The sequence below is a fragment of the Pan troglodytes genome, chromosome 1 (genome assembly GCF_028858775.2).
Source record: "Pan troglodytes isolate AG18354 chromosome 1, NHGRI_mPanTro3-v2.0_pri, whole genome shotgun sequence".
In the NCBI taxonomy this organism is placed as follows: domain Eukaryota; kingdom Metazoa; phylum Chordata; class Mammalia; order Primates; family Hominidae; genus Pan; species Pan troglodytes.
The window spans coordinates 138,791,832-138,810,121 of record NC_072398.2 but is presented as its reverse complement, the minus strand read 5'-3'; the positions used below and the strand labels follow the sequence as shown (position 1 = coordinate 138,810,121).

General features: G+C 38.7%; 2 protein-coding genes across 6 annotated transcripts in view; one reads left to right on the top strand and one right to left on the bottom strand.

Annotated features, from left to right (window-relative positions):
* The window catches only part of GLMN (glomulin, FKBP associated protein), a 195,505-nt gene that overhangs the window by 110,900 nt on the left and 66,315 nt on the right, over positions 1-18,290 (bottom strand). Inside the window, 1 exon segment of the mRNA NM_001246440.2 lies at positions 9,821-9,946. The gene's annotated coding sequence lies outside the window, so the exon portion shown is untranslated.
* The window catches only part of RPAP2 (RNA polymerase II associated protein 2), an 88,286-nt gene that overhangs the window by 58,240 nt on the left and 11,756 nt on the right, over positions 1-18,290 (top strand). The window contains exon 12 of one of the 5 annotated variants that reach the window (XM_054667744.2): positions 303-612. The exons of the other annotated variants lie outside the window; for them this stretch is intronic. Within the exon in view, the coding sequence (XP_054523719.1) occupies positions 303-342 (40 nt within the window). The 3' untranslated portion in view covers positions 343-612. Of the gene's footprint in view, positions 1-302; positions 613-18,290 lie in introns of those variants that run through there. 5 annotated transcript variants of the gene reach the window in all.

Genomic DNA, 18,290 nt, shown 5'->3' with positions numbered 1-18,290 from the left:
TGCACAAGTAGCTACAATAAAAAATTGAATGTGTTAAATGCCAAAAAAGAAAAAGGCACAAAATATTGTCGGGATTCATAGAAGTAAAAGATTTCAATTGGGAGGTTATAACAGAAGTAAAAGATCTGTTTGGGGGGCCATACAAAGTTGATGGGTTCAAAAGACAGAAAGGATTTCAAGAAATAGAAGAGATGAGAGTATTCTAGGAAGTACTTATAGCGTGAAAAAAGCAAGATAAGGCTGATAACTAGAAGGAAAGGTTGGGTCTGTTGTACTGATGGATTTTGTTTGTTTGTTTTCAGACACAGTCTCTGTTGCCCAGGCTTGAGTGCAGTGACATGATCTTGGCTCACTGCAACCTCTGCTTCCCAGGTTCAAGTGATTCTTGTGCCTCATCCTCATGAGTGCTGAAGACTATAGGCATGCGCCACCACACCCAGCTAATTTTTGTATTTTTAATAGAGATGGGGTTTTGCCATGTTGGCCAGGCTGGTCTCGAACTCTTGGCCTAAAGTGATCTGCCTGCCTTGGCTTCCCAAAGTGTTGGGATTACAGGCGTGAGCCACCATACCCTGCCCCTGAGATAAATTCTTTAATGGCAGACAAACTTAATTCAGTGGGTAATGAAAGTCATTTAAATTTTTTGTTTTTGTTTTTTGTGGAGTTTCGTTTGCTCGTTTGTTTGTTTTAGACACAGGATCTCGCCCTGTTGCCTAGGCTGCGGTGCTGTGGCGTGATCATAGCCCACTGTAACCTCAAACTCCTGGGTTCAAGTGATCCTCCCTTCATGTAAGTTTTGAGTAGAATAACATCATAAAATCTGTGTTTTAGGAAGGTTAGTCTTTCAGAGATCTGGAGCCAGATCTGATACTATCTTCCACCTTGCGTCAGCCCTTCAAAGGCTTTCAATTGCTCTTAAAGAAAAACTTTTTATTGTGGCCTACATACCCCTGTGGTCTAGCCCTTCTTTCTTCTCCAGCCTCATCTCACACCATCCTACCTTGTTCTCCCATTCCGGTCACTCTGACCTTCTTTCATATGTTTCTCATCATAGTCTTTACCACTGTAGCACACAGGTCCAGAATGTTCTCTCTCCTCTTCCCTTGGTTAATTCCTCTTCATCTTTCAGAACTTGAGGAAGTGTTTCCTCCTCACGAAATTTTCCCTGACTTCCCTGACTAGATAAAATATCTCTATACATAGGCCTTTACAACACTATATACTTTTCTTTCTTAGCACTTATCCTGTTTTCAGTTTTATATTTAATTGTATGATTACTTGATTAATGTATGCTTGTCTCACTGTACTTAAAATTTTTAGGGGCTGGCTCATCTTTATTTTTTTTCCTTTTGAGACAGGGTCTCGCTCTGTCACCCAGGCTAAAGTGCAGTGGCACAGTCGCAGCTCACTAAAGCCTTAATCTCCTGAGTTCAAGTGATCCTCCTGCCTCAGCCTCCCGTGCAGCTGGGACCATAGGCATGCACCATCATGCTCAGTTTAAAAAAAAAAAAAAAATTGTAGAGATGGGGGTCTCACTTTGTTGCCCAGGCTGGTCTTGAACTCCTAAACTTAAGTGATCCCCAACCTCGGCCTCCCAAAGTGCTGGGATTACAGGTGTGAGCCACCATGCCCAGCCTATTCATCTTTAAATTTAAAAAAAACAAAACAGAAAAAACAAATAGACCTATCCTTTGTTCTTGACCTCAGGCTATCATCCACTCACCTACCAAACTTCTTGAAGAGCAAGTCTGCTCTCAGTAATTCCAGTGCTTCTCATTAATCCTTTGCATTCTGTATCTTGCCCCCACCTTTTATGGAATTTATTTTCTCAAAGCCTCTACTAGTAACAGCCTAGTTAAACAAAGAGCAATGAGGCAATGAAATGAAAAGGAAGTGACAAATTATGAGAAACACTACAGCTCTAGAATCCACAGGATTTTGAAAAGCTGGGGAAAGTCAAACATAATTTTAAGATATTAAGACAGGTGGCTGTGAAGATACTGATGCCTTCTGGGAAGTAGGTAGGAAGAACTGATTGGAAGAGATGATGCATTTGTTTTTATTTTATATTTATTTATTTATTTATGAGACAGAGTTACGCTCTTGTTGCCCAAACTGGAGTGCAATGGCACAATCTCGGCTCACCGCAACCCCCGCCTCCCAGGTTCAAGCAATTCTCCGGCCTCAGCCTCCGAAGTAGTTGGGATTACAGGCATGTGCCACCATGCCCGTCTAATTTTTGTATTTTTAGTAGAGACAGGATTTTACCATGTTGGCCAGGCTGGTCCCGAACTTCTGACCTCAGATGATTCACCCGCCTTGGCCTCCCAAAGTGCTGGGATTATAGGCATGAGCCATCGTGCCTGGCAATGCACTTGGTTTTATACCTGTTTTGCAAGTGCTGAGACTTCCTGTTCAATTTAAGATTTAGGCAGATTATCAGTTAGATGGCTCCCTGACAGGAGTTGAAAATGTGGAACTAGAGCTGAAGAATGGTGATGAAAATCAGAGACCTAGATTTTAGTGTCAGCATTGGGATGGATGAAATGGCAAGAGGCAGAGGATGTTAAATGCAGTCAAGATGGGACAGAACTTTGTGGGACAGCTGGATGTCCCACAAAGGCCAAGCATGCCTGAAGAATACAGAGAAAGCAGAAAAGGGGAGGGAGGGGAAACAGACACTTTGAGCATCAACTAAATGCAAACACTGCTAGACTCTACATTATTTTATTTGATTCTCACAATTCAGTCTGGTAAGTGGTAGTGTTCCACTCAACAACGGAAGAAATAGGCTCTGTAAAAACATATACTTTGCCCAAGGTCAGAGCTAAGATTCAGACTCAGACCCTATCTGACTTCAAAACATGTACTTTGCACTGCAGTGTGCCTCAGACAGGTATGTAATCAACCAGAACACTGTTAAAGAGTCCAAAGTAAGTTTAAGTGTCAAGAAAAATGTAGTAACTACCTTTCTAGAGATGAAGTAGTTGCTGTCTGCTAAACAAAAATGAGAATAAGGACTAAGGGCTGTGGTCCTGGCAATTAGGTGGTGTGGGTAACCTTCAAGAAAGCAGTTTCTACAGAATGATAGGAGTGGAGACCAGATTACAAAGGCTGCTATAGTATTACATATGGTGTTGGGGCACTAGACGGAGCAAATGCCGACTACTCTTTTCTTATGGTTGGCAAAAGCAGAAAGGAGAGGGGGTTTATAATCCAATATGATATGATAAATTGTCAGAAGATTCTCAGGATAGTGGAAGTTTGAGCATTTTGGTAGCAGAGGGGAAGGAGACATTAGACAGGCAAGGCTGGAAGAACTAGAGGGTAACTGGTGGAATGTGGCCCATGAAGAGACTGGGAATGACATCAAAGGTGTATTTGCCTCTTTTTCTTTCCTAACTCCTTTCACCCACTTTCCTACATATCTGCCACATATTTCTCTCTCCTTGCCTTAAATGTCAGTGTTATTTGGTAACATTTTGCCTCCTGTTCTTAATTTCAAAAGTGCAGAAACCAAACCTGGTATATTTCAGCTCCCAAAAACCCATATTGTTAGTTTTCATTACTGTTACATTCATTACTGTATTATTAGTTTCATTCTGGCTCTGATTGATTCTTACCTCCCTTTCTCCACAGGTCAATTATTCCCCTAGGAGAATTAATTTAGGCATTTCTGAGCTTGAGTTGTACAGCCACTATGTTTAATTATGGTGACTAACCTTTATTTTCTCATATTCATGACTTTTACCTTCCCCTGCCTTCTCACCTTCCATGACCCACAAGTCGGTTTTAGGAACATAAACATGTAATTTACCAAAAAAAAAAAAAGCATATATATGTGTGTGTGTGTATATATATATATATATATATACACACACACACACACACACACACACACACGCGTAAGTTTCTACATGAGAATAAGAGAATTTCCATTTATCCAATATTGTGTTTGGACAATATGTAAACAGTGCTAAACCAGGAAAGATATCTATAGTAAGTGAAGTGAATTTGAAGCAGTTTTCTTACCAAAACATAATCTCCATGCAGTCAAATACATTGTCTGGATTACTTTTGTCTTCCTAGTGCCAAGCACTTACTCTAGCACTTAGTAAGCATTCAGTGAATATTTGTTGATACATCAAAAGAATGAATGGTTGGGAAAAACTTGGATAAATTATTGTTGATATTATGGACTTATGGCATAGATTTGATAACACTGGTAAAATTGCATTGCACGTGAAAAAACAAAAATAGTTGCTTACTATTGTGACTGAAGAAAAGACTTTCATTATAGAGATGTAATCTGTATAATGATTCATATTTTCCCATGTGAATACAGTCTGATAAAGATGTGACTATTTAGCCTTAAAAGAATTGCTACTTTTAACCAAATCCAGCATTGCCTTTTTGCAAATACAATTTTTATAAAATCTTTAATAAAATTAACAAAAAACAGTTAGATGTAAATGTGAGATTATCTTTTAATTCATTAGTTATAAAATTAGTAAACACTTTAACTTTTTAAAATGTTTCTTTGATTCAAAACTTTATTCCAAATATTGCTTTTATCTTCCATGGACGTAACTGTTTTCTCTTCTGTGGACTGACAAAATAGAAGAATTGGTTATAGAGCAGTTAATCACCAGGTCGATAGAGGTGGCACTAAGTCTTTTAGTTATTTATCTGATGCATCACAGCTACAATTCTGGAGAATTCTTTAAATGTTTTACATGTTGATATTTGTTCATTGAATTGGAAGCATTTATCAAATATTAATGGGTCCTAATGGAAATTTTTTACTCAAGAGGCAAACTCTTCCTTTAACTAGTTTTACTGAATGTATTTTAAAACATAGCCTTGCAAACTTGAATGAAAGTTATAAGGAGAAAAAAATTATTCCCAGGTGTATTAAGAGTGCTCGTTAAATTCAAGATCCTGATCACCGAGTGTGTTTTCTCCTCTGTTGTTAAACACTTCCATTTAGATTGTATATTATAGAGACTCAACAGCTTTTAAATATTCTTCCTGCCTCTGGCTTTTCTCATTCTGATAATTCCAGTTAACCAATAAAGTCCTGTGGTTTTTGGAAGCAAAATTCAAATGCTTCCATTTTATTCCTTGTTTAAATATTTTTACAAAGTTTTAAAGCAGATTTTACAAGCCAGAATGGTGAAAAAGAGCCTGGAATTTTCTGGTTCTCACTATTGGCTGTTTGTGTTGTCCCACCATTCACTTTGAATGAGTTTGGGATTTGGCTGTTTGTCATTTTAGTACAGCTCAAGTATAATCTGCCTTAAAGATGGGAACATATCAGAATACACAAGGCTTAACATTGAAAATTCCGAGTGCAGCAAAAGCACTTCAGAAACTGCTCAAAACTGCTTGGTGAACACCTGCAATTTTTGTGGTGGTGAAAAGACATTACAGTAATTGAATCTCCAGGACTATTTCCATTTTATTTATATACTAATTTTCTTTTCAGTGAGTTTTGAGGCCCCACATTATAATGTTTTTTATCACTTACAGGTTTTTCATTGCAATGAGTGACAAATCTGCTGCACTGCAAAAATGTTTCATGAGAATAAAGCAATTGCCAGGTTATAACTAGTATTATTCTGGTTTCAGTGCAGAAAAAAATGTTGCTCTAAAATACTAAGACTTACACAACTTTTACATGCTCCAAAATCAATCAAGTTCCCAAACATATAAAATTAAGTGCCACTAGCTAATTCTTTGCAGCCAAGGTTATACATTGAGATAGAAGGTTATACATTGAAAGTAGGAGTAAAATCTATACTCCTTCTCCAGGGGGGAAAAAATGCACATTTGAAAAAATAAAAGCCTTTTTATAATTTGAAGGAGTCTATGAACCCCTGCATCTCAAGTTAAGATAAGGAAGTGGAGTCAGTAAACGTTGGCTTCTCTTTTGAGGAACCTGATGATAAGGGTAGGAAAGAGATTGAACAGTAACCATTTGTTTTGGATAGAAACAGACTTAAGCATACGGTATGGAGAAGGAGCCAATAAAGAAAAATAATTTGAAGCTGTGGGCAAGGTAGATACACATGATGGAACAGGGCAGGTCTCAGAGGAGGCACAAGGAAATGTGATCATGGCACAGGCAGATGGAATAGTGTGAACAGGAGAGAAATACTACATCTTCTGAGACAGGAAGAAAAGAACAGCGTGGCTGCAGATGCATTTATAGGTAGAAGGGAGAGATTTTTACATCATGCCTAACAACTTCATTTTTCAGTGAAGTAGGGTATGAGGTTCTCTTCTAAGAGTACAGAAGTTACGGTTGTATAAAGAGTGAAAACACAATTGACCCTTGAACAACATGGGTTTATGGGTTTGAACTGTGCAAGTCCACTTCTATGCGGATATTTTTCCACCTCTGCCACACTTAAGATAGCAAGACCAACCCCACTTCTCTTTCTCCTCCTCCTCAGCCTACTCAATGTGAAGACAAGGATAAAGACCTTTATGATGATCTACTTCCATTTAATGAATAGTAAATATATTTTCTCTTCTTTATGATTTGCTTAACATTTTCTTTCCTCTAGCTTACTTTATTGTAAGGATCTAATACATATCCTTACATATGCACTATGTAATATTTATTATAAGCATATAACATAAAATATGTGTTAATCGACTGCTTATGTTGTCTCTAAGGCTTCTGGTCAACAGTAGGCTATTTATAGTTAAGTTTTGGGGAGTCAAAAGTTATATACAGATTTTCAACTGCATGGGGGAGGGGGTCAGTGTCCCTAATGCCTGCATTGTTCAGGGGTCAACTGTAATGATAATGGAGTAGTCATTGAGAGGATCCAGAAAAGGAGCTAATTCAGGGTGAGAGAAAATTGACAAGTGACATTAAGTATCCAGATGAGGCTACAGATCATGGATTTGTAGTGGTATCGACCTTCAGGGTTCCCTTCTTCCCCATATCTCCATACCACCAGTAGTTTCCAGCCATCTATTATAGGTGTGGAGAAAGCAGATTGCAACATTTATCTCAGGGTGTAGGTTTTGCTAGGTAGAAAAGCTAAGGCAAGGATGCAAGAGGTTTGGAAGAGTACTAATGAGATAATAGTTCAAAAAATCAAGACAAATATAAGGAAGAAAAGTAGAGTTACCTTAGAAAGAAAATTGGTCATCCTCATCAAATAATTCTTGTGTTTCTCCCCCCAAAATGGTATCTTCAGCTCTGACATCTCTCCTAAATTGTAGACCAAATTTTTTTTTATTTTTTGCTGGGCACCTTCATTTGGATATCTCCCAAGCATTTCAAACTCTCAAATTTGAGATGAAGTCATTTTGCCTTTCAAATGGCCCCTTTTGGTGGCATTGGTATCCTCCTAATTACCCAGAATTGTGCTTCTCTTTATCTCTCATATCTAATCAATTGCTAAGTCCTTTTAGTTCTGTATACAGTTAGCTTTCTCCATTGCCACTGCTACTGACCCACATTAGGCCTTCATTACTTGCCTAGACTGCTGCAATTATAGCCCTCCCAAGCAGGTCTCCTCACCGTGTGTCTCTTCATTCAACTAGTCCATCCTTCCCTCTAGCTTTAAAAATCATCTCACTGAAGCTTAACTCTGATCAAGGCAGGCCTTTGTTCAGCAACTTAGTGACTTCCCAGCTCCTACCAGATAATTTTGCATGAAATTCAAGGCCCTTCAGAAGTGGCCCCAACTTACCTATTCACCTTATTTCCCTTTTATGTCTTCACATTATGTCCACTGACTGTTTCCCCCACAATCATCTTCAATAGGACTTGACCCATGCTTGAAACTTATTTTCTTTTCATATCTGCCTATTCTAGCCTTCAAGATCCAGTTCAAATGTTACCAACTCCTTAGAAGCCTTCCTTAACACCCCACAGTCAGAAATAATACCTCCCTTGTATAAACCCCCTTAAGTAAGACCTCTCATTGGGCCCTTCTGCTTTGTTACACATTTATATAAAAATCTCATTTTCTTTACTATCCGATTTCTTCCAAAAGTGTAGTTAACAGTATAACAAATAAACAGAACTACACAAATTTATTCAATTCAGAACTTTAACACAGCTTCACATCAGTTGTTTTCAATACTGGCTATACATTAGAATTACATGGGGAGGTTTTAAAAAAATACTAATGGCTGATTCAAAGATTTTGATTCATTGGTCTTGGGTGGGGCTTGGGCATAAGAATTGTTTAAGTTCCCCAAGTGATTCTAATTTGTGCAGGCAGAATTGAGAACCACTGTCTTAATTCTAGTGCACATTGGTGTGCTAAGTAGAGAAGTGCTAAATCAGTTGACTTAGCTGCATATACCAGGATTTGCTTGGTTAGAGGTACTTACCTTTTTTCTAAAATCGTTAATAGTTTGAAAGGTTCCTCTTGACTATCACAAAGGAAGGGTGAATTAGAAGCAGCAAAACTGTTGGTTTTCATTTGTACGTTTTATTTGGTTATGACAGATTTCAAAAATTATTTGAAGAGTATATCCAAGTGGGTCTTTGAAAATTGTAAGATCTACTCAGTTCTTAAAATGAATCAGACATGTGAACTTGTGTGGTCTAGCGGTTAGAAGTGTAGACTAGTGGGAGTACTTCTGGGGTTATTTGTTCATCTTTTACTGACTTACATGACCTTAAGAAAGTCACTTGAGCCTCAACACTTCCTGCAACTTCACAGAAAGGTTGAAGACCAACAAGTCAGTCTCATAAAAAAAAAATTTAACAAACTTGGAAATCACGATAGCTTCTTAGGTTTGACTGAGTTGTTGAGATCTTTCCTGCCACAAAGGGAACAACTAGGAAAGAACTGGCATTCAGGAAAAGCTCTCTAGCTCCAATTTAGAAAGTTTCCCACCATCCATTTTAAAGTATCTGAATGTTTTAGCCGGATGTGGTGGTGCTTGCCTGTAGTCTCGGCTATTTGGGAGGCTGAGGTAGAAGGATTGCTTGAGCCCAGGAGTTCGAGGCTGCAGTGAGCTGTGATTGCACCACTGCACCTCAGCCTGGGTGACAGAGCCAGACCATGTCTCTTAAAAAAAGTGTCTGAATTTTAAATTTAGCTCTGACCTCTTGGCATTTGTTTCCTTATCAATTATAAAACCATATTTACTGAAAAACAACATTAATAACAGCAGTTTAGCAAAGTACAACAAAGTAGTTACCTATGCATGTGGCCCAGTCCATGTTATTTTATGGAAAAACAAAAACTCTTCAACAGGGTGACAGGTTCGTTCTCTATGCCCAGGGAGCTATTGTGTTACTTTGGGGAGGAAGCCAGGGGCCACATGTGAGACAGATGTTTTCAGTGTCTCACTAATGGAGTTGAATCTTCTGCCTTTTCCTCAATAAGAAACAAGCAAGGCAGAGAAAGAGTTAATATTAAACATGAAATTGTAATTACTTTCATGCTAAGGAGCATGCAGTATATATTGTATATTTTATCTAACATACAGATAAAATTCCTTTTGAAAGTATATACCAGAATTTTTTTTCAGTATCTGAGAGAGGCATTTTGCAAAATGTCTGGGGTTTGTATGGAGCCCTGCAATTTCTGGAAATAGGTGACATTTTGACCCTTGGTGTTACTGGTCACAGCTCTTCATTTCAGTTTTGATTGTATGGGTGTGCAAACAGGTATTTTGGTTTAATCCTTGATCATTTACCACTTATTCTTGTAGAAAAGGGAGAAATCTCTACTCAAGTTTTAGAAGAAGATAAAATATGGGTAAGGTGACAGTTGTTACTGCCATGCAGGAAGAAAATATTGGGGCTTGATAGATAAGCAAATAAACAAGATACCTTTGTGATAAAGGTCTCCACTTTTAGCACTCTTCTTAGCCAGTATGACCCTCGATAATTCCTTTACCATCTCCAAAGCTTCAGGTATTTCAGCTCTCAAAAGGAAACTGACTGGATAGGTTGCACCTAAAACACATTTGGGAAAATTAAGTGTGATTTCCTCAAATATAACCGTATAGCCTCCTAAAATAAGACTATGCTGTTAAACCTCTTCTTTTAGATTCTTTACTTACCCAACCCATTATTAATTAGTGCCTCATCTATCCCAGACGGCTTTTGTGTTTGTTTGATTGTAAGCCTTCAAAGTGTCAGGTATTATAATACCCATTTGTTTTAATTGGTTAAAGTGATAAACATAGTGCCTGTGCATGTACACATTGAAGGTATGGCTGTTTGACAGAAATAATCTTCCTACCTTCTCCTTCCCAGCCCTAACTTCTGAAGGGTGAGAGAATGAGTGTTTAAAAAAATTTTCTTTTCAGCCCAATGTTATCATTTAGCAGTCTTTACATCTTCATCACCTTTATGCATGGTAATCAGCAGAACAGGTCTCCCTACTGCAGCAGAACTCTGCATGAACCCAGTAATTTCTCAAATCTGATAGGTACAGAAAAGTGTGTGGCCTTTCACTTCCTGTCCCTTCCTCCAACCCCAAACCATAGAGAAGCATGCTTTCTGGTGACATTTTATTCACATAGACATTCTCACAACTCTTTATTCTGTAAGATTATGTTGAGTATGAGGAGTGTTGTTCCGCGTCATTTTATAACTGCCTACTCGTTTGATTTTGCAAATTTGGAAATAAATTATGAACGCTCAGGAAAATCCTTCTATGAGAGAGTTATTACTTCTGTCCAGTTTTGAAAGTCAGGTTTGCAGCTATCTGTGCTATATCATTTTAGGAAGGTGCCTGATGTGATCTTCACACATATCACCTAGGATTATTCAGGAAAGGATAATTCAGATTGTGGAGCTACAATATGGAGTTTCCAGTGGTTCAGTATGAGTGCAGTGAGCAAGACAATAGGGACCAGAATGGGGAAGGCCACTTAAAAATCCAAGTTCATGGCTGGCCACAGTGGGTCACAAGGTCAGGAGTTTGAGACCAGCCTGGCCAACACGCTGAAACCCCATCTCTAATAAAAATACATAAATTAGCTAGGCGTGGTGGTGGGCACCTGTAATGCCAGCTACTCGGGAGGCTGAGGCAGGAGAATCGCCTGAACCCAGGAGGCAGAAGTTGCAGTGAGCCGAGATCGTGCCACTGCACTCTAGCCTGGGCGACAGAGCAAGACTCTGTCTCAAAAAAAGAAAAAAATCCAAGTTCGTTACTGACTTTTATTGTACTCCACGAGATAAATAACATAGAGATTCATCAGTTTAGCTCTACTTGCTCAATAAACCACAACTTTAACTCTTTATATATATTTTTCTGTTGACAGAATACAAACTGGTGACTTCCAAAATTATGGGTACCTTACTTCTGAGGTTTAGTCAACAGTTTGTACAGCTCTAAATCCTTGGATAGAAGGTTTTAATAAAAATGCCAGCTTTTAATTAAAAATCTCTCTCTTGATTCAGTTATCTTGCCCAAACTTGGAAACTCTTCTTACTACTGTATATAATAATTCCTGTTAACCAGATGTTGTTTGATAGCTCAGTAATAACAAATGGAGGGTACTTGTCCTAACCTGATTTACATTCTTTCCTTTTGATGTGTAGCATATGTGGAGCAGTCAGCTAAATAAAGGTCTTATCAATAAGATGCAGTTTGACACTTGGCTTTTTGCTTTTGTTGTTACGCCGCTTACCATATGGTAAAGAATTGTTATAGAAGGATATCTGTCTTTTCAGAAGTGAGGTTTGAATCGGTGGAGGTTTCATGAGCAGTTTCCTCATTTGTGATTTATACATTGTAAGTTTTTATCATGTGAGTTGTTTTCAAATTATATTCACCAGCAGATAGCCTGTGTTAAGCCATCTTAAGTGTCACCTTTTGAGGTTTTTATTCATACTTAAAAGCAATTGAAAGAAATAACTTTCAACAGAAATCTTGTTTTTACTTACAGCCAATCACATTCTCTGCTGGTTATTTTAATAAGTATTTCCTGCATAAAACACATTAAATATCAGCTGTAGTATAAATTACTGTTTTTTATTTACATAGAAGTTATTTGGGCCCACCATATTATTATGGGGTTTTGCTTGTTTGTTTTGTTTATGTTTTAGAGACAAGGTCTGTCTCGCTGTTTCATCCAGGTTGGAGTACAGTGACATGATCATAGCGCACTGTAAACTTGAACTCCTGGGGTCAAGTTTACAAGTTGTGGGAACCGATCCTCCCACCTCAGCCTCTTGTTGGGACTTCAGGCGTGCACCTCCACACTCAACTAATTTTTTTATTTTTAGTAGAGATGGGATCTTGCTCTGTTGCCCAGACTGGTCTCAAGTTCCAGGCCTCAAACAGTCTTCCTACCTCAGCCTTCCAATGCACTGGGATTGCAGGTATAAGTCACCACTCCCATCCTGGTTTTATTTGATATTCACTATTAGAAGTTGCAAGATTGGAATAGAGGCTTGAGTCCCTTTCATTGTGTATTGGGGTAGGAGTTGTTCATTAATGAAAAAATTAAACAGGTAAGTAATTAGTATATCATAATTTATACTGCACAGATAAAGGAATAAGGAGAAAAGAGGAGCCTGGGGAGTCAATTTAACAAAAGAAAAAGAGAGGAAGCAGGTGTTTGGTAAGATCTTGCAATTGTACTTCAAAGAAAGATAACCTGAAAGTAAACATTTTTATTTTGTATGTTTCTCTTTCTGTAAGACAAGAGTCTTGCTCTGTCACCCAGGCTGGAGTGCAGTGGTGCGATCTCGGCTTACTGCAACCCCCACCTCCAGGGTTCAAGTGATTCTTGTGCCTCATCCTCCCAAGTAGCTGGGACTACAGGCATGTGCCACCATGCCCAGCTAATTTTTGTATTTTTAGTAGAGATGGGGTTTCACCATGTTGGCCAGGCTTGTCTTGAACTCCTGGCCAAAAGTGATCCGCCCGCATCGGCCTCCCAAAGTGCTGGGATTACAGGCATGAGCCACTGTGCCCAGTCTATTTTATGATATATTTCTGTGGGGTTGGACATGTTTTGTTTTATATTTTGAAGTACTGAATTTGGACAGTTTGGACAATATTTATATTATGGGGCACTACGTTTTAAGAAAATGATAAGCTAGAAGTGAGTATAGGAAAGAACACCACTGCAAACACCAATCCCAATAGGGAGTAGTCAGATGGCATCTATAAGGAAAGATTAAAAAGACTTGGAATTAACTGAGAATCATTTTCAAGAATATGAAGGAATAACTTCAAGAGCTTTCGTAACCCCCCACCAAAAACACCCACAAAAGTTCCATGAAGAAGAAAATAAAATTCTGCAAGAGACATTTAGATTATATATGAGAAACAATGTCTAGAATTTAAGGTTTATTAACTGTTGCAGCATGCTACACATAGAAGTGTAGAATCTCCATCCTTCAAAATCATGTAGGTAGTTTATTAGCAGTTTTGTGAAAAGAGACCAAATCACTATATTAAGAAAGGGTCTATTCTGCTTACTTTGGTGAGACTTTAAAAAAAAACACGGGGGTGGGGGCTTTGGGTCTCATTTAATTCTTAAAAGAAGGAGACTGAAAGGGAGTATAAATCCCCAAAACAGTTGAGTCTTCATTTTGCTGATACTTTCTGCTATTCTCATTTACCTAAAAAAAATAAAAATATACCCCATGCAAGAATAGTGATAGCCAGAATTACACAGAAATAAAGACCTATAGATGATAACAAGCATTGGTGAAGATACCTGGAAAAGGGAACCCTTGAACATTGTCAGTGGCAGTGTAAATTAGTACAGCCATTATGGAGAACAATGTGGAGGTTCCTCAAGAAATTAAAAATAGGCCGGGCACTGTGGCTCATGCCTGTAATCCCAGCACTTTGGGAGGCCGAGGTGGGTGGATCATGAGGTCAGGAGTTCGAGATCAGCCTGGCCAACATGGTGAAACCCCGTCTCTACTAAAAATAGAAAAATCAGCCAGGCGTGGTGGCATGTGCCTGTAATCCCAGCTACTCGGGAGGCTGAGGCAGGAGAATCGCTTGAACCTGGAAGGCAGAGTTCGCAGTGAGCTGAGATCGTGCCACTGCAGTCCAGCCTGGGCAATAGAGTGAGTCTCTGTCTCAAAAAAAAAATATATATATATATATATACCTACAGTATAATCTAGCAATCCCACTGAAGGGTGGGTGGGTGGGTAGGTATCTAGGTAGATAAATAAGACAGATGGATAGATAGATAAGATAGATCCACAGGAAATGAAATCAGTATGTCAAAGAGACATCTGCACTCCCATTTTCATTGCAGCATTGTTCACAATAGCCGAGATACGGAATCAGCCGAAGTGTCCATCAACAGATACATGAATAAAGAAAATATGGTATATATATTATATACATATAAACAGCAGCATATATTCAGCTTTAAAAAGAAGGAAATCCTATTATTTGTGACGACATAGGTGAATCTGGAGGATGTTAGGTTAAGTGAAATAAGCCAGGCACAAATACAAATACTGCACAATCTCACTTATATGTGGAATCTTAAAAAAAAACCTGGGCCAGGTGCAGTGGCTCATGCCTGTAATCCCAGCACTTTGGGAGGCTGAGGTGGAAGGATTGCTTGAGGCCAGGAGATTGAGGCTGCAGTGAGCTCTGATTGCACCACTGCACTCCATCCTGGGTGACAGAGTGAGACCCTGTCTCAAAAAAAAAAAAAAAAAAAAAAAAAACGGAAAAAGCAAAACAAAAAGAAGTATCTTACACCTAGAAAGCAATAAATATTAGCCATTATTATCATCATCATCAAAACAGTAGATTTAAGTGTTCTTACCACATAAAAATAAGTATATGAGGTAATGCACATGTTAATTAGCTTGATGCAGTCATTCCACAATGTACACATATTTCAAAACGTCATGTTGTACTCCATAAATACATGCAATTTTTATTTGCCAATTAAAAAATAACTTTATGTAGATACCCTAAATTGCTTCTTCCCTTGGCCAAGTAAATCTCATATCATTTAGAATGAAAAGAATTTCCTCTCCTTTCATATTTCACCTATAAGGCTTAATTAAGTACTTTTCTTCCTGAGAAAGGGACCAAGCAACCACTCCAGGCCCAGCCCCTTGCTCTACAGTTTCCTTTGTAGTTCTGGAAGTGAATTAAAGCTAACGCCTAAGCCTGCTCAGTGGCACATAGCACTATTCATGCTTAGCCAGTCGTAGGGCTTCCCAGACAACACTGAATTCTAGGACAAATGGAAGTGAGGAAGAGAATTTCAGTAACAAGTGGTAGGTCATGATTTAATGCCTGATGAATTTAAAGCTCATCTCACACCTCACTGATGGATGTTTTGAAATATTCTGGCAGGAAGATGCAGAATGTGTGGCCTGGGGGAGGGGGAATGAAGAAAATGTTTCCTCCATTCTTCTAAAAATGAAAGGAGGGGAGCCCAGCACAGTGGCTCACACCTATAATCCCAGTCTCTCAGGAGGATGAGGTAGGAGGATTGCTTGAGGCCAGGAGTTCAAGACCAGCCTGGGCAATATAGCAAGACACTAAAAAAAATTTTTTTAAAGTAGCCGGGTATGGTGGCACATGCCTGTAGTCCCAGCTATTAATACTTTGGAGGCTGAGGCAGGAAGACTGCTTGAGCCCAGGAGTTCGAGGCTTCAGTGAGCTATGATCGCACCACTGCACTACAGCCAGAGCGACACAGCAAGGCCTCATCTCAATCTTTCAAATGAGAGGAGGAAAATTTTGTGAAAGAGAAAAACATTTCAGTAATCACAATAAATAATTGTCCTCTTAAACTAGTTCTTCAACAAGTAATTATTGATGATCTACAGTGTAACAGGCACGAAGGATACAGTGGACACAATATATGAAGTCATTGTCCTCATGACGTTCACATTCTTTTGGATGGAGATAGACAAGCAAACAAATAGACAATTATTAATGATGATGGAGAAAAAGCAAAGAAAGGAAGTAGAGAGGTGAGACTGAGGATGGATTTTAGAGGGAAAGGTGACATTAAACAAAACTGAATCACATGAAGGATCCTACCATGCAGAGAACTGAGGGGGAATATCCCCAAGCAAGCCTCTAAAGAAGCCTCTAAAGTGAGGACAAATTTAACCTCAGCACAAATTGAGATATGGTTAGCCAGTATGATTGGAATAGAATGAGCCAGGGAAAATACTCTCTCCAGCTGGAAACTTTTATGAGATAGTTTTGGTTACTAAGCATCCTCCATCCATAAGTGGTCCAGTATGTGAGAGATTTTTCATAGATCAGCCCGTGAATATCCTAGAGCTAAACGGTTCCTTTAGATTTCTCATCTCCTGTTGTAATTGCTCTAATCATCAGAGCGATAGTATATAAAGCATTACATTAATGACTGAGTTATTCATTTTAAATTAAAACTGTAAGGCCATGTACAGTGGCTTACACCTGTAATCCTAGCACTTTGGGAGGCCAGGGCAGGCGGATCACCTGAGGTCAGGAGTTCGAGAGCAGCCTGGCCAACATGGTGAAACCCCGTCTCTACTAAAAATACAAAAAAAAAAAAAAAAAAAACAAAGTAGCTAGGCGTGGTGGTGGCGCACCTGTAATCCCAGCTACTCGGGACTCAGGCTGAAGAACTGCTTGAACCCAGGAGGCAGAGGTTGCAGTGAGCAGAGATAGCGCCATTGCACTCCAGTCTGGGCGACAAGAGCGAAACTCGGTCTCAAAAAAAAATAATTAAAGCTGTATGTAATAGTACAGGGGTTGGCAAACTTTGGTAAAGGACTAGATCATAAATATGTTTGTCTTTGCTAGCACTACACTTGCAACTACTAGATTGTGCTGTTTTAGCATGAAAGCAACTGTGGAATATGTAAATAAATGGTTATGGCTGTATTTGAAATAAATGGGAAGCCCAATTTGGCCTGTGGACCATAGGTTGTCCATTGACCTATTCTTTTACATTGAGAAGCCAACAAGAGAGATTATAAAGAATCAGGGGTAGGAGAAAAACCATGACTAAGAGGAGGAGAATTCTAGGAAGGGAGGAAGTGATCAGAAACATCCAATACTGCAGTTAACTAGGAAGAGAACACAGAAGAGGCTTTCAGAAGTGGAAGTTAGGAGGCCATTACTGACCATGAAAAGAACAGTTCTGGTATTAAGTCTGTTCATTTTTCACTGGGCCTGGTTCTATGCACATATAGGGACTGCGTTGCTAGGTGCTTTGTGGTTTACAAAGTCCTCTTCCATGGTTACTACTAACAAAAGCACACTCTGAATAGAACCTTATCTCCAAGCTCAGTGCTTGGACCTCTACATCAGATAGGTCCTAAACTCGAGTTACTCCAATGACACCTATCATTAGGGCAGTATGTGTTCTAAAAAGAATCCCAATAGTTAGTAGCATCTTTGGCAATAGCTACAACCAATTCTTATAGTTGATCAAAACCATAGTAGGCAGATAAAATGTTATAATCTCACTTCTGATTCATCTATGCAAGGAGACACAGAGCCTCTTGCTACAGAGATAACATGGAATTCAGAAAATGCCCAGTAAGCAGCCAGACTGGAAAAGCATGCAGGTAGTTAATTGCTATTAAGTAATAAAACATAAAGTTGATGGGTGAGAGGGAGTGAGGGATTAAAAAACTGCACATTGGATACAGTGTATACTGCTTGGGTGATGGGTGCACCAGAATCTCAGAAATCGCCTCTAAAGAGCTTATCTATGTAAGCAAAAACCACCTGCTCCCCCAAAACCACTGAAATAAATAAAATTTAATAAATAAATAAAAATAAAGTAGATGGGGCAAGGAATCTGTGCTATTAAGTAATAAAGCATGTTAAATGAATGTGGAGAACATAAAGATTATATATAGACCTTATTCAATTTTGAATGTAAATTACTTTGGAAATAAAAGCAAATCATAATACTCTTGAATGAATCATTCATAAAATTATATTATACATCAGATTTTCAGGGTTCAGCATCTTAAAAATAATATGTTTTACATGACTCCAAAAGTAGTCCACTAGATTAATATTTAGAAATACACAGGAACTATTACAGTATTTATTCATGTATACATCGCCTAATTCCAAAAATAATTTCTCAACTTATAACTCTTAGAAAGCTAATACAGTTAGTTCTTTGTACACAGGGGTTCTGTAACTGTGGATTCAGCGAACCACAGATCAGAAATATTCAGGGAAAGGGCCAGTGCAGTGGCTCACACCTGTAATCCTAGCACTTTGGGAGGCTGAGGCAGGTGGACTGCCTGAGCTCAGGAGTTCAAGACCAGCCTAGGCAACATGGTGAAACCCTGTCTCTACTAAAAATACAAAAAATTG